Consider the following 23,826-nt stretch of genomic DNA (forward strand, 5'->3'; position numbering starts at 1 on the left):
TATTTACTTGTGTTGACTTTTCTTTTTGCAATATTTGAATATTATTCATTAATACAATGTGTTTCCAGAGCCAATTAATAACTGTGACTAATCACAATTTATACATAAATGAAAATAATCATGATTTTTTTCCCATAACCCAGCATTCCATAGCAACTTTACTTTATACTATACAAAACAAACAGCGATGATCAAAACGGTTAAGATCAGCAAACAAGAAGCCAGTCTGGTGAAAGAAACCCAACGAGCGTGGATACTGATGCTTCAGCAGGTTAACAACCGCAAACAGCTGCCATAACACACCGCAGGAAACACTCCGCAGGTGTGAAACTGTTATCGGGCAGAAAACACTCCGCAGGTGTGAAACTGTTATGTCCACGGACAGACTAGAGGAATAGGGTTTAAAGATTGCATCTGACTTTTAAGGACCATGGAAGGACAGCACTCTATAAACCCAATTACCTCTTAAATAAAAAGGCATAAAACACCTGGAAATAAAGTACAGCCCAAGGATGTAAACCGTTTCAGAACTTAACAGTCCTTTGGCTTGTGATCTTTAGACATACCTCCAGGGACACCTAAAACTGAGCAACACCGTCACACTAATTAAGTACTGTACATGGTACAGTCAATACGTTTATGACAGATGCTACAGAAGAATTACAAGTTAAGGCATCAGGCAACAGTCGGTGGAGAGGTCACATTGATGTCCCAGTCCCATTTGGGAAAACATGGAAGTCAAACAATAAGCCACTGGGACAGGAATAAAACACACGGAGCACAGATCCATAGATCCTTTATACTTCACAGAAAAGTTTGACTAATAAGCGTATCTTCCTGAAGAAGACGGTTCTTTCTTTTATTTGGTGTTGCTTTAAATCCTTCCCCGCTGAGTTGACTTTGTGCTGTATGGGAAAAAAAACAAATAAACAAGCAGACGGTGGTCCTGCTTCAGCGGGTGCTTACAAATCTGACTGATTTGATCAGTGGATGCATCATTGTCTCACAACAACCTGTCTAAGGGTTAGGTCCTTTGTTTGAGACAGCGTAGGACGTCGAGTTGATGTGAATTGGCTGCTCCAGTCAGCAGAAAGAAAAGTGCTAAGCCCCGCTCTCCCTTTGCTATCAATTAAAGCTTAATGTCTGCCTTTCACCGCTCCCTGCAGAAGACCAAGGGCAGAGAGCTTCCTTGGGAGACATGACCACAGCTCACACAACACTAATTGCCAGCAGGGAAAGGCGTACACAGATGGGATAAACATAAGTCAATTCTCCATTCAGAGTGTGAAAACACATTAGAGAATAAAGAACTAATAATAAACCAATTTCAGCAAAAAACACACCATCACCATGAACGTCATGAATATTAGGGATGTGACGATACAATCAACTCGATAACATTCAGGATTTTTCTTTTTTCACAATACCATTTTATTACTATTTTATTATTATTTTAGAAACAAAATGAGCTCCAGACAAATAATGACCAAATACAATGATCCTTATTTGTAAGATCTATGCAAAATACCATTAGCAACTGAAATGGTCATGTGAACCTCATAAACTGAAATCTTGAATAACCGAATACAAAAAATACAGAAATACTGCACATCACCATTTATCTCCTTTTATTAAAAGTAAAACTGGTGTGGTCTTAAACAGTGAGAAAGAAAACCAGGGCAGCGTTGAACAGGCTCCATCACCTGGTATTACCTACCAGGATTTAAATGGACCAGGATTATTATCTAGAGCAATGGAAACTGTTATGACTCGCTGGTGTGATGCATGTTATTGGAAAGAGAAACAATATTTGTTCTGCACTGTACAAAACCCCTTTGCACAAATATATGATGATAAAAATTAAATCTGGGTTTTCAATGCTTTTGTGTCCATCACAGGATAATGTCTTTTTTTAGCAGCAAGTTTATTTTATGCATGTATTTTTGGGGACATGTCACATTTCTCAAACTTTTACACCTTGTGCAGTGATAATCAATGAAATCACATATATTAACGTGCAGCCCTGCACCGGTCCACAGCCCAGTGGTTTGGGACCTCTGCTGTAAACAAAGTCATAGCTCAGTGGCCACAGACTTCGACTTCCACTCAGAATGTCCCAGGGGGACAACAAGCATAAAATCTGTCACAATTTTACAATAAGTGCTGAATAATTAATTACAGCAATCCACAGTGGTTGGTGTGTGTTTTTCCTCTCAACACTAAAAAGCTTTTAAGCTCTTATATTTACAGTTTGTGTGTTTGAAGTCGGTCAATAATAATAGGACTATTCCTTTACCCTGTGGACAAAATATATATCCTGTGGTATATATGTCTCCTTCTTTTCTAAAAAGTTTTATAGCAGTTGGAGCTGTTACTGCCAACTCCATAAAACATATCAGAAGACTACTGCACTTCAGTCAAAACAATGAGGGGTCTCTTACATATCTGCCTTGACAAGTGAAGGTGATCCAATAAAAAAAAAACATGTGGAATTTTTAATTGACATTAATCCCACATTGTTCTGTTCCTATTTATGTTTTCAGGATGTAAATGCTTTGTAATGTTTGCCCAGCCGTTTGTTTGGACCTCTGCTCCTTTTGTCTTTCAACTATCTGTTGTCAGACTGTTGTTTCAGCATGTTCTCAAAGAATCCTGACTTGACCACTCAATAACAATTTAAACAACAAAACTTTTATTGATCCACTGGGTAATTTAACAGGTAGTTTAAGAGTCATTGATTGCTGATATGTATCTTGTGAGTTTTTCTTGTGAGGAAAAACAAAACAATCTCCTGACGTAAGTTCTTTTCTAACTGTTAGCTGTACGTTGTATAATCTCTGATAATATAGACAGAAGAGTTGAATTAGCAATGATAGCTAGACTTGAAATTACATTCAACTTTTTCATTTTTGAAAGAGTCAGCCTGGATGTTAAAGCTTCAATAAAAGTAAACAATCCTTTGTTATTACCCAGAAAAAAAACCACACCGTCACCATGAGGTTTAAGTATTTACTGTGTCGCAGGGTAAATGCCGATAAATCACTCGCAGCTCCGCAACTTTGTCTTCACTGAACTACATCAAAGACGTGCAAGTCTCGTCAAAGGCCTGTGTGTAATGTTCATCAATAATTCTCCTTCATGCATCTTCACACATCAAAAGGTTACATGTGGTTGGCTGCTGACTGGTGGGAAAATGTCTCATACCATCTTCAGTCATAATGTTGCAAATGAGCAATTGGAGTTACATCACAGCAGGTATTTGTAGCATTTACTACTTTGTCTCAGGGTTAACACGGTTCACTGGGAAATCACATAATGATACAGCAGTGAAGAACAGGAGTTCAGCGTTAACATCTGTGAGTTTATATCAAAATTTCAAGACCTGCAGGAGCTGCTGTCTGTTCGAATACTGAAGAGTCGGCAGGCTTTCTGAAGGGCCTGGGTTTAGCTTTGGGCTACATGTAATTTTTTTATGTTTTTATGACTGAAACAACATTCGAATTCCAGTCCTTAGATGAGGAAAAGACGAAGGTTGTGAGGTGGTGTGAAAACATCCTCCAAAACAGACAGACACTGTTTAGACTTAGATGGACACTATAAAGAGGAACAGCTTTGGTATATTTATGAATTTCTTTTCACTTTGTCTCTGGCTGCACCCACAATGTTGGTCTAACTGTAATGGCAACACGCCATTAATGGGACGAACTAAATAATTAACCTTTGCCCCCAGTTTGAATGTGGGGTGGACAGGGTAAAGAGGAATGTCTTCCTTCAGGAAGATGCTAAAACACAAAGACAAGAAATGCTACAACACTCAGTAACATTAATCACTGATGGCAAAAAGCTCCTACAAGAAATGCTACAACACTCGGTAACATTAATCACTGATGGCAAAAAGCTAACATCAAGTTTATAATAAATTACACAACTTATGACAGCAGAAGTGTACAGTTAAGTCAGAATAATAAGCCTAGGTTTTATTAGGAATTACGTCCTATATATATATTACCGATCAGACATTGTTTGTTTCATGTAAGTTCTTCACAGTTCTTACAATAAAATACTCAGGATTTTGTCTTTAAAGAAAAGGAAACCAGGAAGGTAAGTGTTACATATAGAACCTTTTGGCAGTAAAAGGTTTGATAAAATCCCAACACTATGTTTATAGCCTCCCCTGCTGGGATGGGAGGGCAACATAATTACCATAATAACCAAGATTTAAACGGTTTACACTCTACATTTTTAATATGCCATTATTGCTAAAATTAAGAGTTTTTTTAAACCTAACATATTGCACAAGTGTATTCAAGTGTATTCAAGTGTATATCAAAGGAACAACAAAGGGGCAAACATATCTTAATTAAAACTACACTCCAAATTGATTTTATCTAATCTGTGCTGGTTCAAAGTCAAAGGGCTGGAGTTTATCTGAAGACCCAACCAATCGATGAAAACTAAACAAAGCAAGCGTCACCTCCGACCCTCCACTGACCTATATTTTCTACAGAAGCTGCCCGTGAACACCGGTGTGAAACCCAAACACAATGTCGCAATGTCATATTTTCCACCATTATGCACAGCTCAGTTTTTAAGGTATTGATTTTAGCACCAGTGAGAGAATCTTTACATTTATACATTTATGCTAAACCTAAAAATGTAAAGATTCAAAAGCAAAGCACACATACTGTGGAGAGCTAAATAAACACAATGCAAATAGAGTACAAATCATAATAAAATCCACAGACTTGCTTTCAGCCATGAATCTCGGTCCTGTCTACAAAAATATATTTTGAGTCGATGATCCTAAGTCTCTGATGGCCTTGGTCAGGAGAAGGACCAAATTACCTCTTGGTCTTTCAGTCCTTTTCCACAATCAACACATCTAGTATTTTGTTACAGCCGTTACACGTGGGAATGTCACAGCAGCAGGTTCCATTGACAATTAAATTGAAAATGTCGCTGGCAGCGGATTCTATTAGCTACAGCTAATTACCTGCAATTTCACAATGGCTCACATTAAACTTCTGTCTATGTGTTGGTTAATGTGCTCTCTCCAGAGCGGTGTGGGTTCCCAGTCAGAGATCATCTGTGACTAAGAAACGCCTAATTGCTGTAACACCACTGATGGAGCGTGACTGGATTTCTGGGCCACTCTCACTACTTATGACTCGTTTGTTAATTATTCTTTTACTTTTTGGTCCAAGTTGCAGCTCCAGGTTTTAAATCTTGATTACAGTTGAATTTAAATTGAGTATTAAAATAACTTTGCACATGCCAGTTGACACATACAGCAAATACACTGCTGTTTGGTGACGTGATAATGTTCGTGTGCGAGTACAGTCAGTGCAGTACACTTCTGTTGAACAATTAGACACACTTGGCTGATGACCTCATCTAGCCAGCATCTTTGAATAACAATGTGGTTGTAAGTTGACGTTTCACAGGAGTAAATGCTAACGCTGTGAACCAACCCTTGGTGCCACTTGATTGTATTGACAGAGAAAAACCTTTCAAACAACAACTTGAAAGCAGTTATTTTTCAAATACATATTTATAATCTACATCAAATAATATCAGTGCACGTGCATGTTCAAAGCTGCCAAAGTATACTAGTACTTAATAAAAATAGTAAATTAAAGTAATACTTCTATGTTCTTTATAGTAATATATTATACTGTATAATGATTATTCACTGTCAGCATTTGAACTTTAAAATGGGGCAAACACTCCCTAAAATATCCCTGTTAAAAATGAGGTCACTGACTGTGTTCAGTTACTGCAACATGCTGTGTTAAAATCTATTCACTCTGATCAGTCAGAGATAATTCTTTCTTGCAACATGCTGTGTTAAAATCTATTCGCTCTGATCAGTCAGAGATAATTCTTTCCACAAGTATTCTCTCTCTCCGCCGTTTTCACAGCCGTTATGACATGGCGCTGGAGCCCACAGATACCCGTCATCTTGCACACCAACACTGTTGCCCTCCTCCAGACAGAGAAAGGTTATCTTGTTTACTCGTCTCTGCCCAACAGGAGCGTTTCCTTTGACGTGTCAATAAAGTACAGTTACGCTAAAATACAGTCGCATTAAAATGAACATGGTTTATGGAGGAGCAGGGGGGTAAAAAAATGTAATCAAAACTGTGCGAGTCGATGTCCTTTCTGCTGCGGCGCAGGGGTTTGTGGGCCAGACTGTACCCCAGCAGCTGGCCCACACCACTTCACACATAACGGAGACAGAGACACACAATGTCATTGCGCTTGTCTGCTTAACTACCATTTATTATGAGACAGTGTTCGATGGATGTCAGGCACACAGTAAAGCTCACACCCTGATGTCAGAGCTTCTGCCAAGCTGCTCCTAAGTAAGATGAAAGGCTTGTGTATCATAGACATCATTAAATCTATACACACATTTTATGTGACCTGGGCAGAAGCTGGCTACACACCAACAAAACCATACTGCTAACCAGATGCTACAAGATTAAGCTTTTTAAAAGAACTATACCTTTACATTCAGCAGCAGATATAAACTATATGGATTATTTTTTTTAGCTGACCCCAAAAACATAATTATCTGCTTATCATGACCTTCATTTGACCTTTTGTTTATGTTGACCTGTTGATAAGAAATGCTGACATATGCGTACCAAACTAACAGTTCAGTCTCTTTTCAACATTTAACTTCAGGTCTTTTGTAAAAGTACTTACGCATCTTAAAGTTTGCCAACACTGTGATATCATGTCTAATAAAACGAGGGCAGGGCAAATGTATTAACTAACCAATAATATTCAACTGTCGGCAAGCAAATAAACTTAATGACTTTGTCATTTATTGCCAGGGCCTTTATCACTGTCTCTGGCGAACTTCTTGCAGCTTTCCTGTGGAGCTACATAAAAACATGCACGCGCTATTTCTTGATTTTAACCTTGGTGCCAGGCTGCCTAACATTCTCGTAGGATTTCCCATCCTCAAAATCCTCTAAATTCTGGCAAAAACACATATTGTAAATTGTAGTTCAGCTTTTAGAAGCTGTGTGAAGTATGATAAGAAGTATGTCGAGAAGTATGATGAGAAGGCTGAGGATTAGATCGTAGAGGGTTTGGTGTAGAAACGTTGCTGTAGTTGTCGGTTTTGATGTCATTATCAGGGCGATACAATACAATATGGGCCGATATTGTCTCGGATATTTTCTAAAATCCCACTAGGCCAGAGTTGAAGTTTTAAGCAACAGCAAGTAAGATTCGAGACACAAGCAGACAAAAACAGATTACAAGTCAATTAGCCTCGTTACTCTTCCCAGTCTTCATGTCTAACCTGACTACACACATTACAACCTAAACAGACTTTGTCTGAAGAACTCATTTAGAGAAGTCATTAATGGGTCTGATGGTAAGAAATAATGATGCTCCTGTGTAGTGTTAGTCAGTCTGGTAGTTTTCCACAAGTCTAAAAATAAATGCATGCTGTCAAGTTTATTAGACGTCAACAAGCACACTGACGCTTCTCTGCTGGTTCTTCATGACTGACGATCAAGTTAACAAACAATCTGGTATCCTTCTGCTTAAATTCAACTATGTTCCACATGGATGACCACCAGTTGTGTAAAAGATGTGTGTACGGACGCGCAGACATCACATCTGTCAATTATTTCATGTTTTTTATTGTTGGGATTTTCATAAAACGTGTCCCTAAAGATTTAGACTAATATTCTGATATTATATGTTATTTTCAGAATTGTACACAATTGTGTGTTCTCAAACTATGGGGCTGGTACAGCTGGCTGCACTAGGGCTCCCTCTGGTGGTAAGCATGTGAATCTTAGTACCTTTAAGATTAGGTGAGCAACTTATTTGGTTAAAAAAACAGCTGTTTACATAATTTTGTTTATTTAAATATCATTGTTGTGTAAAAGTCCTACTAAGAACAAGAGCATGTATTACCATAAGCTACTGTATATAGTGATAATACAGAACAAGAGGCATTCTATGTATTGAAAGTGTTTTGTCAATTTCCAAGTAAATATAAAAATAAACATTAGGTCTGAAAAAAATTGAAGTACAACTTATATTTGCATTAATGTAAATGTAAAATCTTAACATTGTTATACTGTTAGATGGACACACTTGGTAAAAGGCCAGTTCTTACTCATCCCCTACAATAACCTGGTCTGAGCAGAATGATGTCATTCATTCATGGACTGATGACAATGGATCAGAAAATGTGAAGCCAGAGCAGCTAAACCCTTCTGCCTGGAAAACCACTCTGTTTCCTTTTGTTTCATTCAAGCAGATTTCACCAAAGAAAATAAAAAATATGGTGTAGAAAGGTGTGTAAAGGAGGTCAAGGTGTTGTGGTGTGGTGGTGGTGGTGGGGTTGGGGGGGTCGAACAAAAGAATGAAGTGACCAGGGCAACAGCGCACACAATTTTTGTGTCCACTGTTGCTCAAGTTTTGTGAAGACTTAGATTAATTTAGAAAATCTCATTTACAGATTTAAGAATGATGAACAAATCGCCTACATTTTTTTTAACAGCAAGGAAACAAAAACCATAACCCTGACACCTTTGCAAATGAGCCACTGATCATCATCTAGGCAACATCAAACTCTCTGTAGTGTAAAACAACATTGTAAATGTCTTAAATGTCTAAACAACAAAATTAACATTCAGTTAAACATAACTAAAATAGCATCCTTATCAATTTGTCTCTTTGCAGCAAAGAACCCGAGCAAGCAAACCAATAAATCACAGCCAGTTTATGCTCGACTGAAACACCCACTCCAGAGCACTGGAATAGATAAATAATGTCATGAAAAAAAAAAAGTCATGAATTAAAGATGACATGTAAAAAGAAAAAAAAACACAGATCAATTTGTACTGTACGACTGAATACTACTTCCTTTTTAGTTCTATCATTATTTTTATACAGCTGAATGACGGCAGGGAAATTTAAATTTAATACACCAGTTGTTAGGACCGTCTCTTATCACAGCACAGACTTCAGTCAAGATTTCTGACACTGAGAGGAAAGCCTCAACTTGCATCCCATTATAAAAAAGTCAATAAAGCTCCAGGAAGCTCTTCACACGACATACAGTGATCAATCCTTCTCTCATTCAGTCTGCTGGCAGCTAACACTGAGAAAACAGGACAAATGATTTAAGGGCTGATTAAAAAGTAACACACACTTTTTTTTGTATTAATCTGCACGGAGAGAAAAAAACGACGGTGAAAACACCTGCAGCTCAGTTTTATTGAACCATCAATGACTACAGTTATGATCCCTCTCCCATAACTGTCCCCACAGTTCTGGCAGAGGATTTTCACACACACTGGACACGCACAACACGCTCACTCTCTTCCATCACAGAAAGTCTCAACTGTGTTCTGCTGAAGGAGTGAAAACATTACAGCAGCCTCGGGCATCGTTTCACACAGACATACAGTACAGCCTCCTCCACACAGCTCCCTGTACAAGGCTGAGCCTTTCTGCTCACCTACCTGTAGCCCTCGTCTCCTCAGAATGCTGGACTCGTCCATGGTACACAGCACCCACTTATCATGCCTCTCTACCGGTGCGGAGCCATGCTGCACTGCCTCACTCCTGTCTCCCGCTCCATCCCTCCTTTTCTGACTCCCTCCCTCAGGCTAAATCTGATCTTAGCAGCTGCTAAACACTTCCATCAGAAACTTATCCGATTGGAGGGGGCCAGTCAGGTGACACCTCCTCTCGTTTTCTCCCTTTGCTCTGCAACTTCGTGATTGAAGGAGAGACGGAGCGAGAGAGGTGGGAGGGAAGGGACGGAGAGTCAGGGAGAGATTCAGGGAGGATAGGCAGTTTTCAAATAGCGTAGCAAAGGGTGGGGGTGAGTTGAGGGTTGGGGGAGGACCAGGGACAAGTGAGGGCCCCCAGACTCATTTCTCTGTGCAGCCACGCTTTTTTTGGGAATTGTAGGTGACCATGAAATTAACAGGAAATCCTTCCATGCATTGTTTCTGCCTCAGCCTCAACAATGAGCCTGGCATCCTGTCAGGCGACAGGCAGCCTAACAGATTCCCTGCTCTCATTGAAGTCCATGAGTTACATGTAGACTGCAAACATGCAGCACAAACCTAAAGGTCAGGTAGGTGACAGAAAGATGATGGCTGAGACTATAGTTCAGACTGCCTGAACCAAAAAAAGGGGGGAGGGAGGGAGCAGAGGAAGGAAATTAGTCAGGTTTTGGGTTTTTCTGTTAAAAAAACAAAACAAAACATCTTCCTGAACAACAACCAGACAGAGATGGTTGTGATGCTGAAATAAATCTCTGGCCACATAACCTGTTATGTACACAACTGCACATCCTGTGTCCATTTCCAATTTAACACGCTACCTGTGTCCCTGGAACACGGTGGTGACCACAGATTTCTCCACTTCTTCATTCAATGGGCAAACACCCTACTGATTTATTAGCCTATGGAATACAACTTGTCAATTCCAGGCTGCCAATTCTATCCAGGAATTCTGCATTCAGTTTCAGTCTCTGTTTTTCTTTCCCACTTTCTCCATTTTCCCCACCCTCTCTCACTCATTTCCTTTCACTGTTGCGCTGCTCAGTGAATATTAAGTAGGCCTCTCTTCCTTTCTCCCCATCACCAGCCAAGCTGAAATGATTTCTCTCAGTGAGTGTGGCCTGGGATGACAGATGACCACCGCTCCAACTGATAGTGGAGGTGCATAGAATCAGTGACCACTACATCAACCTACACAACTAGACTCTACGCCCTACGCCGGTCATTAATGCTGCTGGGCTGATAAGACTTTGTAGAACCACTCATCTGTCTACTTTTGTACAAACCCGTATAAAAACAAAGACAACGACGATTACATACGTCAACTTTTTTGGTTTGAACAGTGGCAGTCCAGATTACCTGAGGGAATTAAAGAGCCCTGTCAAATTCAGCAGAAAAAAGTCTCACTTCGGTGCTCAGTCTGTTTCTGCTCAAAGGAACAATTAAGAAAATTCCTCAGTGGACTAATGACAGAGATAAGAAGCAGCAGGGTCATTTATTTTATTAAGTTCTGCCTTTATTTTTCCACTGCAAAACTCCCATTATAACTACGTTTTACTATGCTGCTAACAGGGCTGTTCCAATATGATTTTTTACCAACTGATACATGTACGAGCATTATCATCTGTGTACTTGTCGACACCAAGTATCGTCACCAATAAATGTTTACGTCGGGTTTCAGTAAATAAGCAACTAATAGAGTGAAATTAAAGTAAATAAAGTAACGGTTAATGGTGCAGTGTGAGTGAGACCAAGCAGAAATACGCTAACATTTGGAGGGTTTCTTTGTTAATTTTATTATAATTATTTTAAGTAGGCAGTGTTTACCAAAAAACAAACAAAGCAAAACTGCTTTGAGGGATTTTTTTTTTTTTAGAGGGCAGCCATGAAAGCATGCAGACCGTTTGTGCCAGTGGCCTTGGAGAACAGACACAGAAAAGGCTTTAGGAAAGGACAGGGGCTGTCTGTGACTATTTCCTCTTGGCAGGTGGGCAGCAAAGGTTTTTTCCCTCTGGAGAAGAAAGGGAGATCTGACTCTGAGAGCATGCAGTGAGTGCTGATTGAGTGACCCACAGCCTCTCTGAGTTTATCAGACCAAGAGGCAACCCGCAGGTGTGGGCCAGGCAGAGGAGGGATGTAGCCTCTGAAGAGAGCCATGAAGAAAGATACAGTCAAATTCCCTTGACCCAGAGCACAGCAAAGAATCCATCTGTCCAAAGCCAAAGGGATAAAAATATCCAAGTATAATAAAAGTTTGTACTGACAAACGAGGACTCTTTAACCTTGACAGGGAGACACGAGTAATAAAAATGGGTTGTTTTTTTTTCTTTAGGTCCAAATACAGATTAAAAAAGCAGTATTTTCGTAGTTCACTTTCACCAAGAGGATAGCTGTGAAGAACCCACAAGACAGAAACATGATTAGCCTCACAGAGACCAATATCAACGCTGGACATTGTTTTAAATGTTGTTGAGGCTTAAAAGTGGATCCTGCCTTAATGCTAACAAAAATTAGCTATATGAGCAAAACATAAGCAGGTGCGTTCTCAAAATGAAAAATTGTAGCTCCTCTCGACTTCTTCTCACTTTGTTTTTCCACTTTCATAGGAACAACAGAGTGAAGTGGCGCTCTAATTCAATCTCATCCGTGGTGAGATTCAGATTTGATTGAATCTAAACTCTGAGAGCACTGACATCTCAACTATAACATCTGTATCAAAGGTGACAGTTTTATTTATACAAAAACCCAGGTGTTTACAGTAAAACACCACTTGGTTTGTGATATTACAATCTGATATATTGCTACAGGCATACAGTGGCGAATAACAAGGCTGCTGTGGACAACAATACTACTCAATACTGCCATAACTAACAAAAAACAATAACAATGTCTGGGTGGTAACTTATGAGTCAAATAAATACTTTAAACAAGTATTTAAATATGACATTTATTATGTGCAATTATTAATCTTGTTCATTATTTTCCATGCCTTTTGCACTCACCGTGTTAAATAAAGTAAAGCTCATAAAAGGCTAAGTACAGTCAATTAAGTGATACCGATAAGTCAAATGTACACAAACTGCACATAGACAAACACAGTGACATCTACACATTGTTTTTCTCAGCAGGTTGCTACTGGGCTATACGATATTTATTTCCATTTATGGTAGGCTAAACTTTGGGACCTTAGGGCTATTTCTCATAAACTTGAGTTCCTTTGTGTGCAACAACAAACTCCAGAAACAACAATGATATCAGTGAAGGACATCTCTGACTTCAATTACAGGAGAGAATGAGAGTCACAGCATCAGGATTATGACAGCCTTATCTCCATATCACACCAGAGGTGAAATATTGATTTTCTGCCAAAGAGCATCACAGTCAAGACAGAGATGTGCCACGCTGTAGTCAAAGCTTCATGCACACCCAGGGGCATGATGGGAGAGCATAAAGGAGAAAAAAGAAGCAGAAAGCAATAACAGGAGTCCTGTGAGCCAAAGGGGGACAAAGCACAGCAGAACGGGCCGGAGGTGCCTTAAAACTGCAGTGGAGAGACAGTGGGAGGAATGAAAACTGAACCATTCTTTTATGTGTCATTTTTCATTAGGTCTGGGGAATGTTATGTACTGAATGTTCATACTATAGTGTGGGGGGAGGAGGGGTAAGAAAACGCAGCCTCATAACCGTAATCAAATCAATTTGTGAAGAACCCAAAAACTCCCTCCCCTAACAACTCTTATGGTTTCTCTGCCACACATTAATGTAGTAAAAGTTATTAATCTGTACTAAAGAAGAGTACTTGTTGTATCTGTACACAAATTACTCTATTTTGTCCAATAGCATTGGCTTTGTTTGCTTTGTAAACAGAAAACACATTTTCGGCTTCCTTTTTACTAACTCACCATCACCGAGGACATGTTTTTTGTAAGAATGCCATTGAAACTTAAAAACATAAAATTCCAAACAAAAAACGCATTTGCCACAGTACACAATATGACCCTTGTTATTGTTTTTTAGTAAACTAAAGAAGCTGTTGGAATCTTGTGTCCGTGTTTCTGGGGAGAAATCTGCCCGAGTCAATGTCCAGAATTTTCTGACAGAAAATACATGTTTCAATTGAAAACAAAGAGCAGAATTTTTGGAGATGGATTTTACAGAGAAAATCCATCTCTTTCAATCCACAACCAAGGCCAAACTGTTGAATACAATTAAAAAAAAAAAAAAAAAACACCCAAGGCTGGAAATCTTGGTGTGCAAAAGGCATGACCAAGTTTTTTTTTTTTGTTTTTTTACAATGGAGCAACTCCATTTCCTATTCAAACACTGAAAAGTCCTAGAGAAATGTTGAATAATAATATTTTTTGGCCGCAATTTTAACCTGTGAGAATAAAAACCCTAGTTAGAGAGTTTACTAGTACGTATAAACTGTCTGTTCCCACTGTGGATTAACCTCTGAAACTGTACTTGTTGGAAGATACCAGTCTGGTGCACTACAGCAAGGGTGCCCACACTTGTTGGTGTACTTTGTTTAATGCTGTAGGTGGCTGTATGGAACAGTTTGATTCGATTCTTACAGTAAATGGTCACTGATTTACAATATAGAATAATCTCTAAAATTAAAAATTAAATTTTCCTGTTTAAGTTGCTTATGATCTACCAGCACTCCCTTTGTGACCAACTGGTTAATTGTGATCTATTTATTTATCCTGCAATTGAGTCTCTATTGTGTCATTAACAGCAACAATTTATTCATTATAGTAAATAAGGTTAAAATTTAGGACTGCAATATTTTTACACAAATTATTGTGTAAAATTCCCACAGGCTGAAATGCCTACATTTTAAAAACAGAAACTAGATTTGGTTTATTTGACAACATCAGACTTTCACCCTGATTACATTCCCTCATATCAACAGTCATTCTTCTCTCTTCAGATGTTCTACCAGTGCAGTCTGATGACAGAATGTATAATTGTTACACAAGTAGCAACAAGCAGAGCCGCACCTCTTACAGCCACTGGTGCTCCAGAGTAAAAGTAAAAAGTTTCACATTTTACTAGGGGCTGTCAAATTACAGTTTTACTCTGATTATTATTTGTGACTAATGCAAGATTAAGCCACAGAAAGAACAGACAGTAAAGACAAATAACAGCAGGGAGACGGTCGTGTTTCACTCCTGTTTTTATTTGTGACTAAAACAAATGATGGAATTATTAAAAAAGGGAAAAAGTACAACTTAACATTTAGCTTCATAGAAATTGTGTCTCTTAGTCATTACTGTGAATCTCGATGGTGGCTTGTAGAATGGGTTGTGTGTTGCTTTTACATGTGTATCTACTTTGTAGCAACAGTAAGTGGATTGCTGGAATTTTTGGATATACAGTGCCCGTTAAAAATGTAATCTGATTAATTCCACAAATGAACGTGTGCAAGTGATGCATTCATTTTCACACAAATAATTTAGTTACGTTGAAATAACCCTGCCAAATTAAGATTAATTTGTTGTTATATCTGAACATTACATCCATGATATATATATATAGTAATATCACAAACCAAGTGGTGTTTTACTGTAAACACCTATATATATAGTTTTTTATCTTTATATATATATATATATATATAGAGAGAGAGAGAGAGAGAGAGAGAGAGAGAGAGAGAGAGAGAGAGAGACTTGTTTTATGACATGGTGAGTCCTGAGCTGCAGGACGGCACAGGGAACAGAACATGTGATGCACTGTGGTTGTGCAAAGCCACATAAAAGCTCCTCTCAGCCCCATTTCAACCATATCAGTGCTCACATTTGGTGAATAAAATCTGATGGGAAAAAAACCCCATGTCTCGACTGCTGGGTCTGCATGACCTCACAGTCTCACTCCTAAGGTGAGGCAGTGAGTGATAGTCACAGGAGACCTTCTTTATCAGACACAACATATTGCCTGATGTGTAATGAAAGTGAAATGATGCACATGAATCCATTAAAAGCAATTTTAGTAAAATATTCCCTCTATAATAAACGTAAACTTGTGTGGTAGAAAAAATATTGTCCCCCCTACGCAGGAATCCTGGTGCACATTATGCAATACTGTAGTACAGAAACTTCGTTGTAAAAGCCAGTAAGTACAGACGTCTTACAGGTGTCTCATTTAATTACTCTGTAGCCCATAAATGGTGAAATAAAACAGTTGGAGAACAGATATGTTTTAGTTTATCCAGCCAAGAAAATGAATGCAATGAAATAAATTGTGGAACTTTAAAACCCACGGTTAGTAGTGCCCCCCAGTGTGCAAAGTGAGATGAGGCAGACCCAAATTTAAATTAAACTGAAATAATTCTGTGGTTCACTTACCCACCTTTCTAAAGCTCAATGGGCAGTGGTTATTCTGTTGAAGGTGTAGCAGAAGTAATCCTTTTTCACGAGTGGACATACAATGGACTCATGTTGCTGAGGGGTTTTCTTTTTTCTTTCTGGAGGGGGCTTAAACCCATTAGGATTATTAATGTGTGAGCGGTGTAAACAACAATTTGGTCACGACGGCACTAAAAGCACTCGCACACAAACACGGGCCTCAGATAATTTTTATTAGATTAACCTTTTATTCAACCGATTACACGCACACACACGGGGAATGACTCATAGATTTACAGCATTGGATTAGCCCCTGCTTTTGATTGCATCTCACTCCTGAGACAAAAAGATCATGATAGATCACTGCAGGGTCTCTGCCACAGGGAGACCACAACAAGCAGAGTGAAGGTCACGTCCTTCAAGACTTTTTTCAGTTACTACTGAAAATAACCTCCCTTTTTCTTTCAATGGCTTTTTACTAAAGTATTATTCCCTTAGTGTTTCTGTTTTATATGTCAAGAACTCTTATTTTAACATAGATCTACATTTCACCTCAAGCGCATTTATCATCAGCAAGATGTGACCTATACTGGTTTATGTCTAGTAAATAAATATATTTATAAGTACTTCTTTAAAATGCTATGAAACTACGGCAGAGATTAGAGAGATCGATGGATAGAAAGAACCCAAGTACCACCAGTGGTTCACAAACCACTGTTTGAGAAATTTATAGTTTTTATTTTAAAAAGTAAACACTTGTATCATTCAATAACCCTTGGAAATCATGTTTAGAAGAATTTATTTTGGAAAAGGTCAATATCGTACCACGCTGACAAAAGAATATTCAAATACTGCGACACATGGTGATGACACGAAGGAAAGAATCACGTGGATTAAACACAGCTTTTGTTTAAACAAAGGGATGAGGTCTTTGAGCAGCACAAGGGTTGGATGTTGACACAGAAGCTGTAGAATATCAATATGTGGGCAGTACTCACCAGGCTGGAGGTGAGGGAGGGGTCCGACTTCCCGAGGTTCAGGGAGCGCATACGAACCAGGCTGGAGCTCTCTGATGACTGCTGCCATGCGACAGGTGACTGATGGGGGTTGTTGGGAAGCAGGAGATATTTTCCTACAGAATAAGGAGTAACAAGGAGTGGTTAAAAAAAACAATGGCTAAAATATCATCATCACCACAGGTAAAAAAGTTCACAAAGTATCTTAAGACAAAATAGAATCTTTTTGAACCCCATGACAGTGAAATTGCCATGTTACAGCAGCAATGGAAAACAGGAGAGAAGAAATCACAACGATGAAAAAACAGAAAAATGTATAAAAACAATTAATTAAAAATAAATAAATAATTAAAGCTAGAATAACATTGTTTACATTGTAAGATAATAAAGGAAACAAAGGAATAAAATAAATAAGGTAACTGCATTTTAAACATAAAATATTTTGTTTCACACTTATATTTGCTGCTCAGCACAGCACATTGCAGCGCATTGTTTATTTTCTTTGTTGTTTTATTAAACCGTTGGCTTAGAATGGATGGTTTTTCAATATCAAGTTGTAAATCCCCTTCTCCATATCTAAATATATTAGGTTTGCAACTAAAGTGTTAGATTGTAATTACTTAATACTGTAGTATCAGCAGACTAATAACCCAAAAAGACTGAGCTGTACTTCCACATTTCACATTCACTTAAAAATAAAAAAAAAAATTTAAAAAAAAGGTCTTGTCATGGACAGGAGGCCGTACAGATCGTGTGCTGAACAAGTGTAAAAGGCTGGATTAGGCTGGTTAAAATAGTCCTGATGATAATGTAATTAGAAATGTAATTAGGACCAAAGAGACAATCCTTACTTTACTGCAGCACAACAACAAAGTCTGCTAAGGCTTATATTTGGATGGACAAACATGACTGAACAAACAATGAATAAATAACATTATCATAATCATTTTTAACAAATACATGTCCTAATTCATTTTCCAGTACTGGCAGGCAGGGGGCACCAAAAGCTTGTTTTACTCTTCACTGTCCTGTCTTTACTCTACATCCACTGCCCACAAAAACAAATCAATCGTCGTCTTCAGCTATTTTTATAGTACAGTGGAATTACTCTAGTATATAATTCCTCTAAATTCTGTCTCCTCCTTTCTACATGTGTATACTATCATCTCCTGTTTAAATTCCAGAAGAAGAAATGGTTACTCTACCATCGCAGTGAAGAAAAGGAGACTGCTGTATAAACAAGGATATATCCTGTCTTCACAGACTACAAAACTGATTTTTGTTAATGATCATTTCAATGTGACACAAAAACAATAATAGAACTCCTTGTCACATCTTACAATTTTCCAACTTGTATATGCATTTTTACAGCTTTGTTTGACATTTTATGGCTATTTGAACCACGATCATTTTTACCATTTATTTTCCATTATACTTAACACTCAAAGTCCTGTTAAGTCCTGTTAACAACACTCAAAGTTAAACAGGAATGAACAAATAATGCAGAAACATATTTGATGATGTTTGCAAATAATTCTCATAAAATGACAAACGATTCCAGATATATTACCATAGTATTATTGTGGGAGCAGTGGAAGAATGTGATTCATGCTGCTAAGTTACTGTCTGTGACAGGAACATGGACAGGATTAGGAGGGGAGTATAAAGTTCTTCCTTCCTTACTGGCAAAAGTTTTCCTCACTAGAGTTCAATCACTTCTCCACGTAAAGGAAATCTCTCGTCAGACAATAATCAACACCTCTACAAGGGTGAGTATCAGGGGATTTGTGCCGAGAAATGAGAGAGGGGGTTTTTTGGTGTATCTCCTATATTTGTAAGGTCAGACCAGTCAGCTGTGCAGCTGCCTCCTGCTCTTTGTTTTAAAGTCATTTTCATTTTGATGTGTGGCACCAAGTCTGGCTTGTTTGAGTTAAGAAAAAAGAAAATCCATAAATTTCAAAAATCTATGTTGTCCATGTGGAGAATATTATATATTCATATGGACATGAAATGATTTTGTTTTTTAAAACCTGGTGATGCAGCACTTCCGCTGAATAATACACTCATGCTTTTGTTAAGTACCTAAGGTTATGTTGTGATGATTTAGTATACACAACAGCTAATTTAAAACAACAGCCAGGCTCATTTAGAGCTACTGTCCAAACAGCGAGTACACACTCTGTGTGCATGATAACAAATAAATTAATGTTTATAACAAAACCAGGAGGAAAAGCCTTCTCTCTTACATCCTGTGTAAATTTAGGAACAAAGACATCATGGTGGTCTTGCAATAACAAGAGCAAAACAACGAGATATTGTTAGATTTACACATGCTCGTTATATTAACATTTCTGCAAAGTAAACATAATTAAATTTATTAATTTTCATCATATCAAATAAGTAAATGACGTCTGCAGACACCGTAGACAATTAAACATGAGCTCTAAAAGCAAGCCCTGAGTTTACTTAAAGGCAGCAAACATGTTGCAAAGAAAAAGCCATTTATCTGTTAATGTCCTCAGGTCGTCATAAATCCATTATCATGTGATCAGGACTCATTTATTCATCTGTCCGGAGGCAGGCTGCACAGTTCAGAGCTTGGTTTGTTAAAATCAGTCTACTGGCAGATGCAACATAATAAATAGAGCTAATAGAGTTTAAATATAGAGTTTATATAAGACCCCTGGAACTTTTTATTATTTGTTAACTTAGAATTAGTCTTTTATATTTGTACGAATCTTCCACAAAGCCCAGCCTGTTGTACTGCCATGTGGCTGCCATCATTTATGAAGACGCAAATAGTTTTTATGGAATAAATTCCTAGTATTTTTAAACCAAATACACAACAAAAAAAACCCCATAATATTCTTGCACATTGTGGATTGGTTAGCAATATATTACTGTATAACAGTGCCTTATCAGAATACAACCGTTGCTTTATTATTCCCAACATTCAAACAGTGTCACTAAATTCCTCATTCTTTAAAAAAAAAAAAAAAAACATTTTTCTTTATTATTTTATTTTTCTAGTTATTGGTGGTTGGTGCCAGATAAAATTAAACAGAAACAGTTCACACAAGTGAATTAAAGACTTTGTGCGTTATTTTGAATATGATGATAGATGACGTACTGCTGTATGCTGCAGTTTAACCATCATTAAAAAACAGAACAGTTATGGTTCACACCCTAATGTGGATGACTCACGGTCACCTGCGTTAATTTTTCTGGTTACACAGAGTTACCGTGAGGCCACTACTAGAAGTACCTTTTACTGTACTCTTCCAAAAAAAATGATTTGGATCTAGTTTGCTGGCCTGTATCTGTCTAGGGATACTTTCTTTTCTTTTTTTTCAGTCCAACAGTTCAGGGCAAGTAATATGATATGGAAATGCTTTAAAACCTTTCAATCAAACAGCTACAGTCAAGATGAACTAAGGCTACAAGTGGTTTTAAATAAATCAGTTAAAATGTATATTGGTTTCATGACCTTTATAAAAAGTAATTTTCAACTTTGCCCCAAAAAATAATCCATACATGACACGGGAAATAAATATTCATATAAATGTTACCTGTGAGACCACCACCCAGACTTCTCCTTCGAACGTATTTGCCGTCTTCACTGATATGACATTTTAATTTTAAAGCAGGACCAAATCCATGAGACAGCTCTGGGTTACTGGACTTCTGGAAGGACATGGACGGAGGGTAAAGGATGTTGTCCAACTAAAAACAAAGACAAAACATCAAATTTAAGATCCTTGAAATAACAAATTTGTGGTCCAATTTTTTATTATTTATATTATCTGGCGAAAGTGTGTAAAAGTAAAGTATCAGTTTACACAAAACAATACTAGGAAACATTTAAAAAAAAATTGTTAGTTTGACTGCCATTTTTCTCCCTAGGGTACTAGAGCGTTACAATTGACACATTTTTACAAAGAAGTATTTCACAACATTCACATTATTAGTTTTAAGAGGCAATCAGAATTGTTCAAAATCTGAGGTTCACTCTCTGCAGTCTTTCACAACAAAGGAATTTTGTTACCACAATGAAAAATAAATCCAAACACTTCAGAAACTCCAGGGGCGGGTGTCAGTGTCTCAGGTTAGCCAGTAGGGAGATTCCGCGGGTGTCTTTAAACTACCTTAATACTTATGGGCTACACACAAACAGAGTTTTGTTTTTATTTCAATAGGTTTTCCAGGAAATGTCAGGTAAAGCAGTTACCATAACCCATTTTTACTAGAATCAGTGTATATGTATAAAAACAGAGATTTTTTCTCCTTGGAACTACAGGAAGAGAGCTTTATTTGATAAACACCAGCAACAGTTGATACAATAATTAAAGAATTCTCTGGCAGGTAAATACCGCTCCTTTGGTAAGTTTAGCCATTGCCACAGGTAATGTAAAGGTTTGTAAATGCATTTAGACACAGACACTAAATATCACTATGACACAGTGAACAAGACGTTGGTGTTGCAGGACAATGATGACCTTACATCACAGTGAAGACCACATAACAATGAGCAGCGGTGTAAGGAAGCGGCCCTCCCTAAGAATACAAAGACAAAAATGGCTGTGAGCTTCAGTTGGAAGGAAATACCCTGTGCTGCTCTGTGGGATGATTTATGATCTCAATGCTACCAAGGGAAACCTGAAACATTTCTGCAGAACTGCATGGCCTGACAACAACTGCAAGGATGTAAAGTAATGCTCAGCAAAAAAAAAAAAAAACATGGTTCAGAGTAGGAACATCGATTTGTACGCACTGGTGGTGCTCATCAGATACTGCCTGTTCTGTGAGACAGAATCTGTCACATCTGGATCTCATGACCTTGGTATACAACAGAGCTTATTGTTGTTTTTCTGAACCATACTACACAGACATCAACGACATGTTGACACGAACATGTCAACAATACCCTGACCGAGCTGAGACTTGAAAGACGATGAAGAGAAGTTACGGATCTTAAGCATGACGAGCGGAACACATACATTATCTACCAGGCATATGTTGACAGAGAAATCTATATTTATACTTAGAAGAACACATCAGGCACATTACGCAGTCATAATATTTTTAAATACATTGCATGTGTTTTCACATACCATTAGTTCCATTGCCAATTGCCAAAAACTACATTTTATAGTATCAGTCTATTGCAAGTATTGCATACTGTGACATGTCACCTATGTCTTTTATGTTATGGTGGTCCTCAGCAAAACTCAAAAATACAACTGGTAATTTATCTCCTTATTGGTAACCTGTATTTACTAGATTTATTGTCCAGACAATAATGGCTCTTAAGTTGAAGGAAACAAACACAGACCAGCGTACACATATCATCTGATGTTGAGGCATCAGCCAATTAATAACACAGGGAAGCAGAAGCGTACTGTATTTGGGCATGTGTCAAATAAAATAAACATTACCGCACACAAGTACAAAATGGGGAAAAAAAACATGACCCATAGGTGGTTTGGACAAAATTACTTTCACCTTTGAATTTTAAGGTTTTAATTTGTTGCTTCCCTCCTCACTTAGTATTCAAGACAACAGTGGTGCAGATTAAAATTTCATGTGCAAACTTGCCTTTTTGTGATGTTCCTTTTCCTCCACTAAAAATGCACACAACCTAAGCCATACAAGAGGATTTACAAATCAATCTAAACATGGGCCCAACGATGGTCGGCCCAACGATGGTCGGCCCATAGACTGTCACAAAAGTCACTCATGTCTAACCTGCTGGACTACTGCAGTGTTGTACAGCAGGATTATCATGTTAGTGACAATCTCCATCAGAAGGCACTTCATGCCTTTAATGGTTTCCTTTTACATTTTCTACTTGTATTCTGCACTGATGAAGTCGTCGTGTCAGCAAGCATATGAAGTTGAATGTGAACAGTTGCTCACCTTTGATGTGATGACTTTTGGACTTTGTGATGTCATCAAACAAGATGGGTTGTTTACTTTTACTGTGGCCATGCAGGCTGTTATGTTTGCATGTGTAAGTCTACTTCAAAGGGTTAACCAGTGTTGTAATTACTGAAGACTATTCAGTAAATACATCCTACTCTGAGCATTAACAATTAAGCAATGTGTCTGCTCATTGTTAATATATATATATTAAAGTCTGTAGCACTACAATTGCAAAATATTGAAAATTCAAATCAAAAATCTTTGGAGGAATGTTATTAAAATGAAGAGTTCAAATGAGCACTAAAGGTCAGTTAATTTGAGCTGTCTGCGGCTCCCCCGGTGGTCATATACATGTATTTCTTTTGCTCCTACAGTTGTTACAAATGTGAGCTACTCATTAAAATCAGGTATGTTTCATGTCATATGATCAAGACACAAAAACAACAGTTAAACTTTAGCACTGCAATTTTACACCAACGAAAACAAAATAGACCTATGTAAATGGGTCGCTCAAAGATGCCATTTATATACAGTATATACGCAAACATCAAGTGCAATACTCTGACACACAATCCTACAGCTGCATTGTTAAGATCCAGAGGCTTCTGTGTACAAACAAACTTGTACTGTGAAAAAGTCATTATGACCCGAAGTCCTCAACACCGAACTTTGACTTTCAAGTCAAATAAGCAGAAGCAAAGTAAATTGATCTCTGGAATGGTCAAAGTCTGGATTTTGGAAAAATTTGTGTGCAATATTTGCTTATCATTTTGCTGTTGCTTAAAGACCATTTCACAAAGCGACACTACCTGAAAGACAACTGCAGACAAATAATTAGGACCTGTCACGACAAGCAGTACCATCTACAAAAGCGAGAATAAAAATTAAATTGTATGACCCACTAAAACTACTGCCTGTTTCCTGTAGACAGTGGCGCGCTGTTAAAACTTTCACAAGAGGTACTGTGTGTATGTATATATATATACA

At 37.9% G+C, this 23,826-nt stretch overlaps 1 protein-coding gene and 1 long non-coding RNA gene across 5 annotated transcripts in view; one reads left to right on the forward strand and one right to left on the reverse strand.

Moving 5' to 3' along the window:
• Positions 1-23,826, reverse strand: part of mast4 (microtubule associated serine/threonine kinase family member 4) — a 69,208-nt gene that overhangs the window by 37,152 nt on the left and 8,230 nt on the right. For 2 of the 4 annotated variants that reach the window (XM_008325733.3, XM_008325732.3), the window contains exons 2-3: positions 20,487-20,640; positions 16,900-17,033 (exon numbers count right to left, since the gene is read on the reverse strand). In XM_008325733.3, coding sequence (XP_008323955.1) covers positions 16,900-17,033; positions 20,487-20,640 — 288 coding nt within the window. Of the gene's footprint in view, positions 1-9,503; positions 13,786-16,899; positions 17,034-20,486; positions 20,641-22,512; positions 22,787-23,826 lie in introns of those variants that run through there. The other 2 variants (XM_008325734.3, XM_017038633.2) reach the window with 2 other exon arrangements.
• Positions 22,945-23,826, forward strand: part of LOC107989508 (uncharacterized) — a 2,501-nt gene continuing 1,619 nt past the window's right edge. The window contains exon 1 of the long non-coding RNA XR_001761098.2: positions 22,945-23,145. This is a non-coding gene — a long non-coding RNA (uncharacterized LOC107989508). The remainder of the gene's footprint in view (positions 23,146-23,826) is intronic.

Source organism: Cynoglossus semilaevis, chromosome 14, assembly GCF_000523025.1.
Source record: "Cynoglossus semilaevis isolate Cse_v1.0 chromosome 14, Cse_v1.0, whole genome shotgun sequence".
NCBI classification, from domain to species: Eukaryota; Metazoa; Chordata; class Actinopteri; order Pleuronectiformes; family Cynoglossidae; genus Cynoglossus; species Cynoglossus semilaevis.